Source organism: Amblyomma americanum, chromosome 1 (assembly GCF_052857255.1).
Source record: "Amblyomma americanum isolate KBUSLIRL-KWMA chromosome 1, ASM5285725v1, whole genome shotgun sequence".
Taxonomy (NCBI): Eukaryota; Metazoa; Arthropoda; class Arachnida; order Ixodida; family Ixodidae; genus Amblyomma; species Amblyomma americanum.
Window position 1 is genome coordinate 443,298,868 of NC_135497.1, and position 17,310 is coordinate 443,316,177.

A 17,310-nucleotide genomic window follows, 5' to 3' on the forward strand; every position below is an offset into this window, starting at 1 on the left:
TTACACGCAGGCGCCGTCAATGCAAGGCAGCAGGCTCGTTCGCAAATGCGGTGGTTTTCACGCGGGAGCTGAATGTCAGAACACTTATTCATGAGATTTCGTTTTTCCTTACAATCTTGGCCACGTACTGGAGTCGCTACTGAGTGTTTTAGAGCGTAAGCACTATTCTGATGTGCAAATTCCGAGCAAGATCTCGCGATCTTTGTGGGTTTGTGCCAAGAGCACAGCATAAGTAAATAGAATAAACATTGCCATGACTAGGATTCGAATTCGCGGCGGAGCGAACACATCAGCTTCGCTCGCCAGAGCACTATGCCATCGCCGCAGCCGATCATGCACACTGTTAAACTGCAGCACCCTCTCTCGCTGTGCATTGCACGTCGTCGTCATCGTCAACTTCCATCTGCGGCCCGAACGGAACATTGCAGTTTAACCTGAATCATAGCTTAACCTGAGTCTCATATCGTCGCCAGACATCCCCCAGCAAAGCAAAACTATGAGCCATTCAGGCTAAACAAATGTTTTCGGACGTATATTCGGTTTAACTGCGTTAAAACCATACCTATTTTTTTCTGCGATCTAACGCAGCCCATTAGGCAGTCATCAATGCCCAGGCGGCGCTGTGATTGTTACACTTCGCGCATAAAAACTACTGCCGTCAGCCACTAGGGTCGCGATCAAAAGCTGGAGGAGGCGGGTGGGGAGAGTGCAAGATAGTCGCATTTTAATCTATGTAACCAAGATATCTTACCCAAAGCCGACTTACTCGTATTCTGGTATAATAGAGCACTTGAGTACAGCTTTATCAATGTGACGTGGCGGATCAGTAGAGTGGGCGACTGTGATAACAGTTGCTCACCGCGCCTGTAGAAAATTCCCCCGCGAAATTTTGCCTCACATTTAGCGCCAGATTTTTTAATTTTTGTACCGTGAACACGCTCGTTCCTTGCTGCAGGAATGACGGACCATACACAGCAGCTATACCCTTCTGCATCTCCGCCGTGCAGCGTTAATGGCGATAAAAAAGGTTGCCGCCTCTTCTGTACGCTGTTTCGATGGGCGAATGTCGAGACCCCTCAAGCGCATCTATAAAAATCACATTCGGTCCTGAAATCCAGCTCAGGTCGAAGTTGACAGAAATTTCTTCATTGTTTGAAATATACTCCTCATTGCAAATTTTTAATGACACGCGCAGTCTATCATCATTGTTTCCGCTTTTTGTACATCAATCCGGCTTTAGCCTGTGTTGGTGCCTGGTACAAATCGACTGACCGGTTGACGGAAAACGCCGATTTCTTTTACAAACCCAATTTCTTCGTCACTTCATCCGCTGCCGACACAGTCGAACACTTCCGCCTGAGCAAGTCGCGGGCGTATACACGCACAAAAAAAATTCAGTCAACTGTTTTTCGCATTTACTTCCAATATATTTTGTTCAGTTCCGTTCGGCATGCCCGTTATTTAAGGGGTGAAAAAAAAGAAAGCCGCATTACAGTAGTCGCAATATGTCGCTCTACCATTATAGCACCAGCTCTTCTGACTCATCTCTTGAAAGGTCACACGAAAAAGCAAAACGTCGATGCAAAACATACGTCAGACCCTAACAACGCGCAGCAAAATCCACTTGCTGAATAACACGCTCTTGTCAATGAATGACTTATTCTACCTTTTTCGAGTGTGTTTTTCTTATTTCCTCGGTGGAGGGTGTACTAGCCTCAGCGCTTTGCGTTAACTACGCGCGCGTCTTATGTAACGGAGCTCTCAGAAAGTTCTGTGAAAATCGCTTACAAAGAAGCCCAATATCTGTTAACTCGCAACAGCAGCAGCCATCGAAGTAGAAGCAAAAATGAAGGCATTTCTCTACACAGATAACGCCAGTATTCATCCATGGAAGTACTGCGTGCACTACCAGAGCTAAGAGCTTACGTCGGGCAGGAAGCGCTGAAAGAGAGCGCGAGGTTGAGAGATACGTCGACCCTTGAAACGGATCCACGCGAACCATTGTACTTTATCGGTGCGAGCACGTGCTTCCCATGCACCGTTGCCTCCGAACGCTTTAATATGCACCACAAGCAGCTCACGTGCGCGTTCCCATTTATTTCGAAGCGTATATGAACGAGGACTATGTACAAGAACGAGTGGGCGAGGAAGGTCCAAGGAGTCAGGATGCGGGAAGGTTTTCGTGCAGGTAAGTCATGGTGCCCGACTCTCCAAAGTCCTGGACCACGTTCCCGCTTCCCCTGAGCAGCCACTTGGTGGTCAGCAGTCCCTCCATGCCAACGGGCCCACGGGCGTGGATGCGGCCGGTGCTGATGCCCACCTCAGCCCCTACGACGGAGACAAAGTCACGCATCAAGCACATACAATGACCCTAAAAAAGCGGGGTGTATATACGTCTAGCGGGTGCAGCCTCATTCAAAACGGATCTAGAAAGTCTTCTGGACCCGCTGCGATGGACCAGTACCTTTGGCGTCTGGCTTCTGGGCACAGGGTTGTGGGATCGATGGCGAAATTCAAAAACACCCTTGTGTGGCGCGATGTAGGTGCACAATAAAAAACCCCAGGTGGCCCGCATTAGTCCAGAGCCCTTCAATGCGGCGCCCCTTATAGCCCGCGTACAACTTCGGGAAACTGCTTAGCCCCCATAACAGCCCGTGCAGAAGACGGCAGCGTGTGACCAACACGATAAATGCCTTGGTGTATCGAGAGGGTCCTCTTCCCCGATGTTCCATCCAAGACAGTAGATGGTTGTGCCTGTTGGCTTAGCATGACGTGGCAAACAGCACACGAAGAAGTGACGGATGCCACGCACGCAGCTCTGGTGCCCACCGCTTAGTGTTGCCTTTCGTCCTTCACCTGCTCGTTACATGCGGCACTTCACTTTCCGAATGCCGCCCGCTGCAGCTGACGATTAGTTTCTCAGGTATTGATCATATTGTTCATTATTCAGCTTCCGTGATAGTCCTTATTTTGCTTGGTTTATGGGGTTTAACGTCCAAAAGCAGCTCAGGTTATGAGTGACGCCACAGTGGAGGGCTCCCAACAATTTCGACCACGTGGGGTTCTTTAACGTGCACTGACATCGCACAGTGCGCGGGTCTCTAGCATTTCGCCTCCGTCGAAATGCGACCGCCGCGGCCGGGATGTAGCAGTAGTAAGTGTTTATTGATAAAAAATAATAAAAATGAAAATTAAAAGAGTTTTGCAAACCCCGGCATCTGCCATCACTTTGGCGGCGGCACCTGAGCTAGGGTAGCGGAAATAAAGGAAAGCAGGCAGTATGAAGGAGAGAAATGAAAGAGGTGAGGGGAAAGCGAACCTGCGTCTTTCGGGTCAGCAGCCTAGAAGCATAACCACTGAGCCACCGCGGCGGCTAGTCCCTATTTTGTGAATACTTGTCTGGTATTTCAGAGACTGGTGCAAGACGTACCAGACATATATTGACGATTACTGAAAAAAAAACATGGTTACGTAATTTCTACAACACATTTTCTCAGACAACGTGCCCTGCTCACTACATTCGTTCTTTTATACCGACACCAAGTTGCGCATCTTCGCATGGTATATTATATCTGGGAGCTTCTATACTTACAGCCAGCGCTACGTGAGACAAGACAGAGAAGGAATAAACGCAGCGCTGATTTTTCCAGTCTTCATTCCCATGTCCAGGCAGAACTTTGGCCCTAAAGAAATAGGGTCTCCGGTCTCTGCCTTCTCGGAATCCACGGTAACGTCTTCAAGTACCAGAAGTGGCTGAGATGCCACAGCGTATACGGCTGCGGATTAATTTCGACCGGCTAGGAATCTTTAATGCGTCTTGACATCGCACAGCCCACGGGCGTTCTTGCATTTCATATACTCATCGAAATGCAGCTACCATGGCTGGATACGATCAACTGACAAACTCAGGAGCCGGACGCCGAAGACAGAGAGTCACAGTAGTGGATAGTCGCGTGCCTTGGTTAACTGCTCAACTGCAGAACAGCATTCGAGTTTGAAAAACAAGGATCGATGCGCGCGTGTTCAAAAGCTTTCAGAGCGAATCGCTTGCAATTCTCTTTTCTTCGTGCTGTTAATTATTTAAGGATGTTCTTATGTGATGCGTAGCAATATTTTTATGCTATAGTATTTTCGCCTCCGGGAAAGAGCTGAGTTATTTTTTTCGGGTGATAGTGAAATTTTGTATGTGGAGGAGGGGGGGGGGGAGATTCGAACTGCGATCTTTGACAATTATAAGCCCGCACCGTAGAGACAAAGCGAAGCACAACACAAGTACTGGGCTCTGTCTTTACAATGACTCGTACGTCTTCGAGGTGCTTTCACCTTTTTATTCAGATTCAAAATCAGACCATTTTATTCCCTTTCAGTTGAAAGTGGAAGACGAGGCAAAAGGCATGGAGCCTGACAAGGCCTCGACTCCCATCTTTAGTTCGGAGCAGGCAAAAATTCAATACATTTGCAGGGATTTCTCCTGATGAAACGGTGTACACATAGACATAAAATATAAGGTACACGTACCTAAAATGCTGGCTGTCGATTAACGCAACGTTCGAAAGCACATCAGAGGATCCGCGACAACACACTGGCGAGAAAAAGAAACCGCTGGATAACATGTTGACAGAAACATGGAGAAAAACTTTTTCGCAAGAGTGGTGATTTGCATGGGCATATGAGTGCAGCTATATACATAAGATATCAACAGTGATCATTAGGAATGCTTTGTACTGTAATTTTAAGGGCTTGAATGGTAGCGTAATATCAATGTAGGACTCATGATAGATATGGACTCTTCGCTTGGTGCTCGAATGAACGTCTTGCGTTCGTTTTCCTGATTAGCTTACAATGACAATATTGGCCTGCTCTGTCCGGGTGGAGATATCACTTTACCTCGCTACCACCGAACTTGAAAAAACGCACCCTACCTGCTGCAGCTCAGCCAAACTGGTGTTGGTAAACAAGGGCGAATTATTTTCGAAAAAAACCAGAAAAACTGGGACAGCTGGTTGAAGAAGCTGAGCACGCCAGATACGCACCGAGCCCGAAGCGGTAACCGTCGGCGAATCGCGTGCTGCAGTTGTGGAACACGCAGGCGCTGTCCGCTACCCGGAGAAACCGCTCCGCAGTGTCCTCTGAAAAACAAGCAAGCGTTGCGAGGCCTTCCAGTCGCTGCCTTCACATCACTTACTGTTCTCTGTCACGATGGCGTCCGTATGCGAGCTGCCGTGTGTGTTGATGTGCTCGAGTGCCTCGTCGACAGAATCGACCACTTCGACGGCGCACTGGGGCCCGCTGTACTCGATGCGCATGGAGGGCGCCGCCGGCGGTCCAAACGTGAGTAGCTGCACCATCCGGGACCCCGAGTACAGGCTGACCCCATGCGCCTTGAGCGAAGAGCACAGCTCGGAGAGCAAGCCGCCTTCCACGTGATCGCGGTGCACGAGCAAGGTCTTCATGGCGTTGCAGGCTGCCGGGTAATCGCACTTAGAGTCCACAATGATGCGCATGGCCTTCTGCTTGTCCGCTTCGCGGTCTACGTAGACGTGACAGATGCCATCGCTGTGGCCCAACATGGGAATGCCGCGGCTCTCGCGCTGGATGTCGCGCACCAATTGGTTCGAACCCCTCGGTATGACCAGATCAATGTAACCCTCGAGATGAAGCAGTTCGTCAACGTCTTCACGCGTGCTAGCCAGAGCCAGAGCGTCGGCAGCGTCGTACGGCTTGAGGCACTGCTGCAGCAGCTGCCAGAGGCAGCGGTTTGTATGAGCCGCCTCATCACCGCCCTTGAGTAGAAGCCCATTGGCTGTTGCCACAGCTAGCGCCGCCACCTGCGGCAGGCAGTCCGGGCGAGCCTCGAAGATGACGAGCAGAACACCAATGGGCACCGCCACCTGGCTCAGTTCCATGCCTTCGGCCACGCGGGTCTTCTGCAGAACGCGTCCCAGCGCGCTGGGCGACGTCTTCGCGATGGTGCGCAGACCGTCAGCCAGTGCGGAACTCTTGGCTGGCGTCAGCCCAAGGCGCGCCAGCATGGGTGCACTGAGCCCCTGCTCGCGGGCCGCGGTCAAGTCTCGTTCGTTGGCTTCCATGATGTCCGCCGTCCGCGCCTCTAGCGCATCAGCCATGGCCAGCACGGCAGCCGAGCGCTGCGTCGCGGTCAGGGACTCGAGTGTGCGGCTCGCCTTCCGCGCGTTGGCGGCTGTTGACTCGAGGGAGATCATCTTGGACTGGTGCTCGGTGAAGAAGGTGCCCACGCGCTTGCCTTGCACGATTCGCGTAATGGCCATCTCATCGAAGCCGCTGCCGATGACAACGGACACACCATGCTCAAGAGCCCAGGACGCCGCCTTGATCTGGAAGCAGAGATTAACGTTCCATACGTTCTGGACGCATGTGCATTCCGCGTGGTAGAAGCCAGTCAAAAGGACGTTACAGCAAAGAAAGAAGTAGCACTCGATGGCACTAACAACTGAGGCTGTGCACAAGTGAAGCTTTATTCAGTGGTCGGTGCCAGCGTGTCCTGTCAGCCTCTTTCTTTATCGTGACGTCCTTTTGGCCGGCTTCCATCATGCTCCAAAGAGGAACACGTACAGTCAGGCCGGAATGAAACGCGATTCAAAAGTGTACGTTGTTGGGTAAGTCCGTCGTAGATCGTTAAGCAACGTACTGCTCAACACAAACATGTACGTAAAGAGAACAAGGACAGGCGCAGGCTCGCCACAGATTTTATTCAGAAGAAAACGCACATTGATATTTTCATGTCAGCCAAATCTTTCAGTAAGCGCATGCCAAAAACCTGATTTTTTAAATACAATTTCATCAAGGTATCACTGACACGATCATCTCTTTTGTTCCTTTTGAAACAAAAAAAAAGCCTAAGCAAACTTACGTGCCGTCTGCTCATGACTTCGCTTCAAAATTTGTTCTTACCAGCAAAGGCCGTCACGGGTTATCACGTGTAGCCAGACGGCATGCGCCGCAGTGAAAGGGTAAATTAGACCTTTTTTTCGTTCTTTACCGAAAGCTGATGCTCTCTTAGTCGTTCATTTATACATTGGCCCGTTTGGCCGATGTAAACTTTCCCACAGGTCAGGAAAATTTCATACAAAAACCCAGCGGAACACCTGACGAACTGAGTGGTGTGACGCTTCATGCAGCCTCTCACACTCCTTCCTCCAGAGACGATCACAATAAGGCCAACTTGCGTAGGCAGAGACTGCCATCGGCACACCGCAGCGTCTGGCTATATTCTTCAGACTGCGGGACACCCTGTGAATACATGGGACAACCGCCAGTCTTATTTTTTCCTCGACGGACAACTTCCTGGTGTGTTCTAGATTTCACTTTCTACAGGAGGTTGTCCGCCATAGTGACGACAACTGAAAGTGGGAAACCAGCTTTGAGCAACGTATACCAACCTGATTATTGAGGCTGACATGCACCAGGTGAACACATCATTTTTCCAAGGCTTCTCTCAAGCAGAACGTACCAATGACCCGTTTTTCCGTCTTGGAATGAACAGATTCAAACGGCAAAAGGTTTTCTCGGGCACGTGGCGAGTACATCCACGACGTGTAATCTGGTGTAAAGAAGAGAAATGAAAGAGGTGAGGGGACAGCAAGAAAGGACATAGGAAGAGGTCATATATACACTATTATTTACAGAGTCAAAAGGTTATATAGCATCAGATGTCGGTTTTCGCTTGCCCAGACTACGAACGGAGCCAGCTCGAGTGTGTATGCTCTTTCGTCGCGCTGGTCGTGCGTTTGGGCGCCGCCGAGCGAGACAACGCAAGACTCGTCCAGTCAAGAATGTGTCGTGGCGATGCATAGCACTGTGAAGAATTACATGGGAGACGACGGTGATAGGGGAAGGAGGGGGTGGTAGCTGCAGGGGGGAGAGTCATTTTTTTTACACAGCTTTTGCGGTCGCAAAAAAAGTTTCCAGCTGCAAGGTAGAGGAAAGAAGATCGTAGGGGGGGGGGGGGCTTGGGGGGGGGGGGTGCGCGAACGGCGCAGCGTGCAGCTGTGCACAGGAGAAACAGCTAGGAGAAAGTGAGTAAAAAAATTATTGTGGATTATCCCAGATAATCCAGGATATACAAAGCGAAAAGCGAGATTGAGGTCTCCACTGACCCATGGATCCGGTTTTGCACCTTTCATTTCGCGAAAATGAACGGAGTTTGCAAAGTTGTCAACGCCAATGAACTCTATGAATGCCGTCAGCTCACGCGTTTTGTTTTTGATCCTTTTGCCGCCGTTTAGCAAGGCGTCCCTCTCGTGATTCTGGCGTTTCAGCCGCTTGTCTAGCCTTGCACTTTTCATATCTTCGCTGCTTTTGAGACAACTCCCACGCTACCACGTCTGGGTCTTCTTCTCCTCCTTCCATGGCTAAAGGTCAGACGACGGAGGCAGCGCGCGGCGGTGACGACGGCTGCGGAAGCACCGGCCACCTGCGCACCGCGTGACGTCACTCGGTTTCACGGTCAGGCGACAGAGTCAGTGCGCGGTGGCTACGACGTCTGCGGCAACAGCGACCACCTGCGTTCACTCGGTTTCGCGCATGCGCAGCTGTGGCAAATCTGTAGTGTGGCTCACGCGAAGCCGGTGTTGACGAGCCTAGTGAAGCTTGTCGCTTCAAAAGTCGACGTCGTTCCCGTTATACCAAAACCCAAGTGCGGAGCAATGGGAGGGTATGCTCTCCAGCGACTGACGCGATGACCACATCGGTCTGATACGGCGAGCTCAGCTGACGGCAGCATACAGCGGAGCGCTGAAATAGGGGCAACCGACCGTTGCGGAGATGGGCTCACCTAAACCGCATAAAAGCACTTACGCTAGAGCTCAATAAAGTTATCCTATCCTATCAGCAGTAGTTAAGCCGCAGCTATTTTTTTAAGTGAAAACCTTCACTACGCTAGTTAACAACGCGCTTCGCGAAGCCGGCGTATGTCGGAGCATGGGTGACGTCACGCACGCACGGCGCAGGTGGCCGCCGCTGTCTCCGTCGCCTGGTTCCATCCGTTTGTTTTTCTCTCTCTCGCTCTCTAGTCACTACTGCGCATGCGCCAGTAGTAGCACCGAGCGACAGGCGTTCCGCCGCTGCGCAGCGTTGCGACTTTCCTCAAAATCAAATTCTCAATTTTCAGCTTTCTCTTTCCTCTTTCCCTCCTTTCTTTATCTCCATTTACGACGCGGTTCGGGTGTCCACCGAGATATGTGAGACGATTAGTGTGCAATTTCCATTTCTCGAAAACCAAACAAAACAACTGATTTGACGGAGTTCATAGCGTTCATTGACGTTGACAACAGATTTTCACTAAAAGAAAGGGGCACAACCGGCTCCGTGGGTCAGTGGAGACCTCGATATCGTTTTCGCTTTGTATATCCGGGATTAGCTGGGCTAATCCACATTAATTTTTAATGGATTTCTCAGACCCTCTGTCTATTGATGCCAGGCCGATGCATCATAGCTTAGCGTTATTAGGGAGGACACCCGCACCTCCGCTACGGCACCATCGCTAAGGTACCATCACTTTCCTGTCTTCTTTCACTCCCTCCTTTATCCTTTCCCTTGCGGCGCGATTCGGGTCTGCACCGAGATAGGTGAGACAGTTACTGCGCCATTTCTTTTCCTCAAAAACCAATTTTCAATCTCCAGGCACCCGCAATACGGTTCATTCACGTGGCTGCCACCACACTAATCGCGTAACAGCCGGAATGCTGGTTTGCGGCCTAAGTGAATTCTGATAAATATTTCATGCAATGCTTTAAGTGCACTGCCAGTAATGAAAACAACAGCGGCCTTTACAAAGCTGCAATAAATGCATAACCTAATTATGACACGCAAGCCATCACTAATTCCAGCACTAAATACGAATAGAAATTGTAGCGTGCGTTAAGTCCACCGGCTCCAAATGCAGTCGGAACACGCTTCTTTGACTGTACGTTCTACGTGATTGGTTTCAACTGTTAGACGCGTACAAGAATTCACCGCGCACTCCTTTCCGCGATAAGAAGAACTTTATTACACCCAAAAAAAGAAAAAAAAGTTATGTGGATTAGCTCCTCTAATCCCGGATATACAAAGCGAAAGATGTCGGCATTCACTGTGTTCATTTGACAATGTTCTAGATAGCGATGGCTTTGAGCAAATGAAGGGCGGATAACTGGCTCCCTGGATATGCGGACGCCTCATTCGTGCTTTGATACATGTGGCGGTGGTGAGAGAAAGATGTGGCCTGAATTCATTAGCACTGGCAGCGTTGTGGCTGACACGCGGCACTGCAGCTGTAGCTAGGCCACAGCGTTCATTTAGTGATCAATCTCTCGTGATCAACCATAAACTGCGTGCCACACAGGGTGGTAGGGAGGGCGACCTGCTTACAGAGTGTGCGGAACGCAATCAAAGCAGGCTTTTGCATTTGGACACGAACGCCACGTACATGAAAGCGAGATTCAGGTCTCCACTGACCCACGTAGCCGGTTGTGCGCCTTTCCTTTCGTTGAAAATGAACGTCCTTTGCAATGTTGTCACCACCAATGAACTCTATGAACGCCGTCGGCTCACTTGGTTTGTTTGGTTTTTGAGGAAAGGAGGGAAGGAGACGACGAAGTGCATCCTTGTGGAACGCTTTCAGTTAGTCTCCAGCTTTTTTCTGTGTTTTTGCGTGTATACTGCGGGGACGCTCTCCCCCATCATACGGCGATAGATCTGAGCCCTCCGGGGCATACGAATGGCCTGGAGGCCTCCTCCTCGAGCTCGTAGAGGAAGCGATGCAGCCGTCCGAGCTACCCCGACAGCGATGGCACCATCGAGTACCTCAGCGAGGCCAGCAGTGAGGACGGCTTTGAGACCTGCCTCAGCCGGAGGACTAAGAGAAGACTGCTCAGAGCTGGATCTTCATCCAGTGAGTCCACTGTAAAAACAAGGGGCAACACACCGGCACACACCAACCTCATCCTTCCTGTGCAGTCAACCGACAACATGAGGCGGCTTAACAAGCAAGTCGTCTCTGTAGAACTCAAGGCCCTCGTGCCTAGCGAAATCAAAGACGTTCCAGTGAGTGCGCGGAAGAACATTGTAGCCGTTGATGTCCACCACGCGGCTAAGTTGGAACCACTGCGGGTTATAACCCAGCTCGGCGCATTATCAGTACGTACTGTTATCCCCCTCTTCGGGAACGAGTCCTCTTCGGGCGTAATTTATGATGTCGACGAGGCTATCACGCGAGATTATTTGCCCATACTCGTGAAGCCGGCAAATGATGGCACCGTAAATCTACGGGTATCACGTCTGGGCAATTCCCGTTGTGTGAAGATTTTGTTCCAAGGCGACAGCCTTCCATCACACGTGAAGGCGGGCCATTTCCGTCATGCAGTGCGGCCATTCATTCCGAAACCCCTGCAGTGCCACAAATGTTTTAAACTGGGTATTTGAGCGGGGTCTGCGACAACACGAGTGTGCCCTCGTTGTGCCGGAGCTCACAGCGCTGAGTCCTGTAATGCACAAGTGCTTAAGTGTTCCAACTGCATGAGGCCTCATGACGCCTCATCTAAGAATTGTCCGCGCATAAAAAACGAGCGTGCCGTTCTAAAGCAAATGGTTCGGGACAATTCTACGCACCGTGAAGCTGCCGCGACAGTTCGGAAAAGACGTTCTCGCCGCAAGAACTCAAGAAAGTGTATTGCAAAAAGCAACCACATCGACGCGCGCACGGCACCTACTTCTCAACCTAATCCCGTGCTGCCACGCACAAGTGTGTCCAGTCCGCGAAATATCGCCAGGAATAATCAGACCTCTTCGTGTGCGGATGCTTGCCCAGCGCTTCTACCGTTACGTCCTACTGAGCCTCCTTAGCGAGAGCTCCCATCGCCGAGCTCACCTGTCGTTAGAGAAGGGCTCCCAGAGCAAGATCGACAAGCCCTCGTCATCCTCAGGACGGTGGTCAACGCCATTCGCCCTCTGAGACAGGCCCTGCAATCGTCAACCGCCCGAAGCGTCTTACTGGTGCTGGACTCTCTGGTTCCAGCACTAGAAGATCTTTAAAACATAATGGCTGGCCAGCTTCCCACGTTTCGTGAGGAAGTCAGGGGCGTTGCGGTCTTTTAGTGGAACGCAAGAGGCCAAAAGTCACGAATCACTAGTTTTCGGCAATATGTTTTCAACAACCAATTCCCAATATTAGTCATCTGTGAACCTAACTTATCTCAAGCAATCAGGCTTTCCGGTTACGAGCCCTTTGTTCCGACATGCGGGGAGCGCAGCAAAGTTCTGGACTACATCCGCACCGACATAACGTACGTTTGCTGCCCAGTTCAACCCCACAATGACCATAAGTAGGTGTTTCATAGTCAAAAACGGATCCATAGAGTTCACACTGATTGCGGCGTATGGCTCTCTCTCCTCTCAATTAGACTGCGAGAGCTTGAAGACAATTATGGAGGCAACCCGGGTTCCTTGGATTATTAGCGGAGATTTCAACGCCCGCCACCAACTGTGGGGAAGTCCTATAGTCAACGCCAGAGGGCGGAATCTGACCTTATTTGCTTCAGAAAATGAACTTTCGGTAATGAATGACGGCAGCCCGACATACCTGCGAGGCAGTTCATACAGCAGTTGTCTAGAGCTTACGCTAGTGTCACGGTGTCTACGCCGGCGTGTCCAGTGCGTTTGTGATGTGGAGACCCACGGGAGTGACCATATACCCACCTACCTCAAGATTCCAGGTCTTGGGGCGTCCGGCCCAGCTAAACACGCGCACATCGATTGCACGGCATTTAAAACTCGAATGGAAGAGGCGTGTAAAGAAGCCCTCACTTCCAGTTTGGAGGACATTATAGCAACAGCAATGAAGGCTGCTAGAGGCTTCCTCACGTCAACTAGAATGCGCACCGAATTTGATATCGAATTAGACCACCTACGTGCTATTCGTCGGCGTGCAGAAAGACGTTACAGACGAACCAAATGCGTTAGGGAACTCAGAGAGGCGCGTCGTGTGCAGAGTAAAATCAAGCGACGAATAGACACGCTGGCAGAACAGCGCTGGATGTCCCTTCTAGCAATCTCTGGATCCTCGAAAGCCCATGTCCCTCATTTGGCGGACAGTGCGGGGGCTTCGAGCGCTTCCACAGCAAAGACAGCCTTTCTATGCGTTGGCTCTACATCAAAACCATCATCACACTGAAGTTGCAACTGACATCTGCAGGACGACCGCGGGTGCAGTGACTACCTCGGGTTGCCAGCGTGTTCCTCCTGCATCACGGGGTTCATCGATGGATGTTGTCTTTACTCGTGAGGAAGTTGATGCTGCCCTGGCAGAATGTAAGCGTTCGTCTGCACCAGGTCCAGATGGCGTTACATATGCTGCGCTGTGCCACCTTGGCCACGACGCACGTTGAGAGCTACTCAGCCTTTACAACCCCTCGTGGCAAGACGGAGTTGTCCCTCCCCAGTGGAAATCCAGTCGCATGATACCAATACTAAAACCAGGGAAATCCCCACTCGACCTGTCATCATACAGTCCAATAGCTTTGGCCAGTTGTATGAGAAAAGTCATGGAAAGCATGCTTCTGGTGCGCCTTGAGTGGTACCTTGAGCACAATAACGTGTATCCTAATGTCATGGCGGGTTTCCGACGGGGTCGCTCCTCTATAGACAACGTCATTGATCTGGTGTCCGCGGTACAGCAACAGAAACGCCAGAAGCGCACGTGCGCGGCACTTTTTCTTGACATCAAAGGTGCATACGATAATGTGACACATGAGGCCATTCTTGATGCGCTAGAGGCTGTTGGAATCGGTGGACAGATGTATAGGTGGATAATAAGCTATCTGACGAAAAGAACATTTTTTTATTATGTGTGAAGAGGGCTCCACACCCGTGCATTACACCTACCGGGGCGGGCCCCAGGGCGGAGTGCTCAGTCCTACTTTGTTTAATCTGACACTTAAAAGACTCCAGGAGTACCTACCTAATACCGTCCATATCTCTATGTATGCCGATGACATCTGCATCTGGGCCTCCTCTGTGACGCGTCTCCAGGTGCGAGCAAGACTTCAGAGGGCAGCAACCATAACTTCCTATCTCCGAGAGCAAGGTCTGAGCGTGTCAGCCGAGAAGTGCGCTATAGTGGCATTCACGCGCAAAAGTACGACTCGTTATCCGCTAACTATTGACGGCCATGTCATTGCCTATCATGCATCTCATCGTTTTAGGGAATTGTTATAGATCAGAATTTATCATGGACCCGCTTTGCAGCATTGTAAAGAAAAAACTAATCTCTATCACACACCTGCTCGGATTTCTTGCCGGCAAATCATGGGTATTGGCGATTCTATCAATGCTGCAACTCTACAGAGCACTCTTTTTCGGATTTTTGCGGTATAGTGCACCAGTGCTTTCAAGCACATGCAAGACAAATTTGCGTGCCCTGCAAGCTATACAAGGTCAGGCACTTCGCACATGCCTGTGTCTTCCTCGCAGTGCATCAACAGTTGCTACCATTGCAATCGCCCAGGACTACCCACTCTCGACGTATATAACCCTTGAAACCCTGCGGGTCCACATATGGCATCTAACAAGGATTCCACAGCACCACCCTGTGTCAGTGGCAAATCTAAGACCACAGGCAGCGTTTTCAAAGGTTATAGCAGCCCACCAGTCGTCCATCCTATCGCAGTTCACCTCGGCAGTACGGACTTCCTCTGCGCTGTGGTGTCTGCGGGAGCCATACGTGGGCCTTACAATTCCGGGCATAACGAAAAAATCAAACTTATCGACACCGGCCATTAAACAGTTGACACTCTGCCTACTCCACGCCGCATATAGTGACCGCACTCATGTGTACTCAGATGGTTCGGTCTCAGGTACAAGTTCAACCCACGCCGTAGTCATTGCTGCGAGACAGACCAGTATTATTCAGAAAACTGCGCATCGGACGACCTCCACCAGGTCAGAATTGGCCGCTCTTCGTGCGGCTGTGCAGTACATTGGTGCACAAGCATCCCCCAAATGGGCGGTGTTCTGTGACTCAAAAGCAGCCTTACAGTGTCTTAATTCTGCTTTACGCCATGGCGATCACTATCAACTCGTAGCTGAATTAAGACATCTCCAACACCAGGCGCAGGAACAGGGTCATGACATCGTATTCCAGTTTATACCGGGACACTCTGGCATTGTTGTAAACGACGCAGCTGACGCTGCAGCTCGAGCGCCTCACGGCAGTGCCAACATTGTCCAGATACCGTTGACAAGAGCCGACGCAGCAAGACATCTGTGAATGCTTGGCCGAAGAGAGCTTTTAGCGTCATGGTCCTCTACTAGCAAGTCTACATGCCGTCTGCGCCGCCTAGACCCCTTACTCCGACACAGTCCTCCATCCGGGCTCCCCCGCTGCGATGCTACGCTATTGTGTCGCCTGTGGCTGGGAGTGGAGTTCACAAATGCAAACTCCCCCTTAATCGCAATGGCAGACTCTCCTGCGTGTGAAATGTGTGGGTGCGCCGAAACTATAGAACACCTTCGTTGTAACTGCCCTCGGTTTCAGCGTGAGCGTGCACTCCTGGCTGCAACACTCCGCCGTTTAGATCCTCGGCCCCTTACTGAAGCCAAGATTCTGGGTCCTTGGAGTAAGCCTTCATCGCAGAGGACAGCTTTGAAGGCACTTTTCAAGTTCTTGAAGCACTCAGGACTGAGTGAAAGATTGTGAACAATCAGTGTGTGCCCTGTGTACCCTACAAGTAACGGCCAACGGACACGTGGAAAAGTGATCATATCTCTTTGTTCTCTCCGTTTTCTATCTCTCAATCCGTTCCCCTTCCCACGTGTAGGGTAGCATACCGGGCGCTGCCTAGTTAACCTCCCTGCCATTCCGTCTTTCTCTCTCTCTACCACTCGATACTTGAAAATAACCGCGCTTCACGCCGCCTTTTTTTTGTTGTTGTTCAAGCAGCCATGGACTAGAATCACTTTCCTGTCGACGCAGTAAAACACTTCATCATGCGCATAGCAAGGTATTGATAAAAAAATTTCATCTATTTACTCCAACCAGCAGCCCCTCAGTTCACACCGTGTATTATATGGGCCACATGAATCACAATTAAAAAAGAAAACAAGAAAACAAATGAGCGTTTCATATATGAGCCGAAAAATTAAAAAAAGCCTCGAGGCTGGTTTAACCTCTGCGTTTACATATCCACAGCCCTATTGTTTTCTTTTTTTTGACAATGCAAGTCTCTTTGCAGTGAACTTGTAAGATATCCCTGAGCAATCAGCGAATGATACTTAGAAAGAGTGCGTTAATAAATGTTAACGTGCCGTTTTAAACTTTTGGTTTAAATTATTTTCTTCAGACACGAATAAAAAAATAATCATAAAGCTATAGGCGCTCAAAGAAGGCTGGAGTAATCATACCCTAATTTGCGAAAAGGCGTTTGCGTTGTCTGTAGAGGCTGCACGCTTTAAATCACTCGTTCATACCATTCGTCAGTAATGGTAATGGTGCGAAACAATTACATATCCGCAGACAAAAAAAAAGATACTTGTGTGCCCGTGACTTACCGAGCCAAAGTTATTCTGATTTTTCTGGCGCGGTAGTGAGGTTCATCTCGCCGCTATGGGCCACGCTTCCGCTGCAGGCAAATTAGAATTACTTTTGCGCTCCCACACAAAATTTTAAAGACAACACAATTCTCCCATACACCTCGTGGAAGGTCGCGAGTTTTTCCATGTACCTACATGGCGGGAGCTGGGAATGCAATGCACGAATCTTAATCTCAATCGACTGTCACAGCGACGATTGAAACTTGCGCCGCCTCACACGCATGGTCAGACGCATTTTAAAACAGAATGTTGGGATTCGCGACGGCCAGTCGAAACAGCTTATTCATGCCCTAGGTTGAAGTAAAACACTTTATACTATCCCGTGTATAAGGTTGACCCGGAGGCAGAAGACTCAAATCGAATCGGCATTAAACCCCTTATAAGAGGCTGCAGTCCACCTGTCAGGGTATACATCGAACGTACGTCATTACGCAGCAGGGCTTTTTCTCACACTCTCACAACTACTTCAACAGCACATGCAGGGACCGACAGATTTCTCGCATTTCAGGGCTTCCGCGTGGTCGCTGGCTCCTCGAGCAATCGGCTATTTCTCCATTCGATATTCCATCTATCGTAGGCACTCCTTTCCTTTCCCCAAGCTACATTTCGCACCCATCCCAGAATGAGCACCATGTGATCATTAACACAGAAGTACCTGGCATCCAGGTAGGCATGGCAGATTTCTCCATCGCTTTCCGTTAAGAGACC

At 50.2% G+C, this 17,310-nt stretch overlaps 1 protein-coding gene across 1 annotated transcript; it reads right to left on the reverse strand.

Moving 5' to 3' along the window:
• Window positions 1-2,005: 2,005 nt before the first annotated feature.
• Window positions 2,006-6,349, reverse strand: LOC144115919 (delta-1-pyrroline-5-carboxylate synthase-like). Its single transcript, XM_077650548.1, has 3 exons — window positions 5,186-6,349; window positions 5,034-5,129; window positions 2,006-2,328 (listed from the first exon to the last, which is right to left on the reverse strand). The coding sequence occupies exons 1-3, from the start codon at window positions 6,285-6,287 to the stop codon at window positions 2,162-2,164; spliced, it is 1,365 nt and encodes a 454-aa protein (XP_077506674.1). The 5' UTR covers window positions 6,288-6,349; the 3' UTR covers window positions 2,006-2,161.
• Between the last annotated feature and the right edge of the window lie 10,961 nt (window positions 6,350-17,310).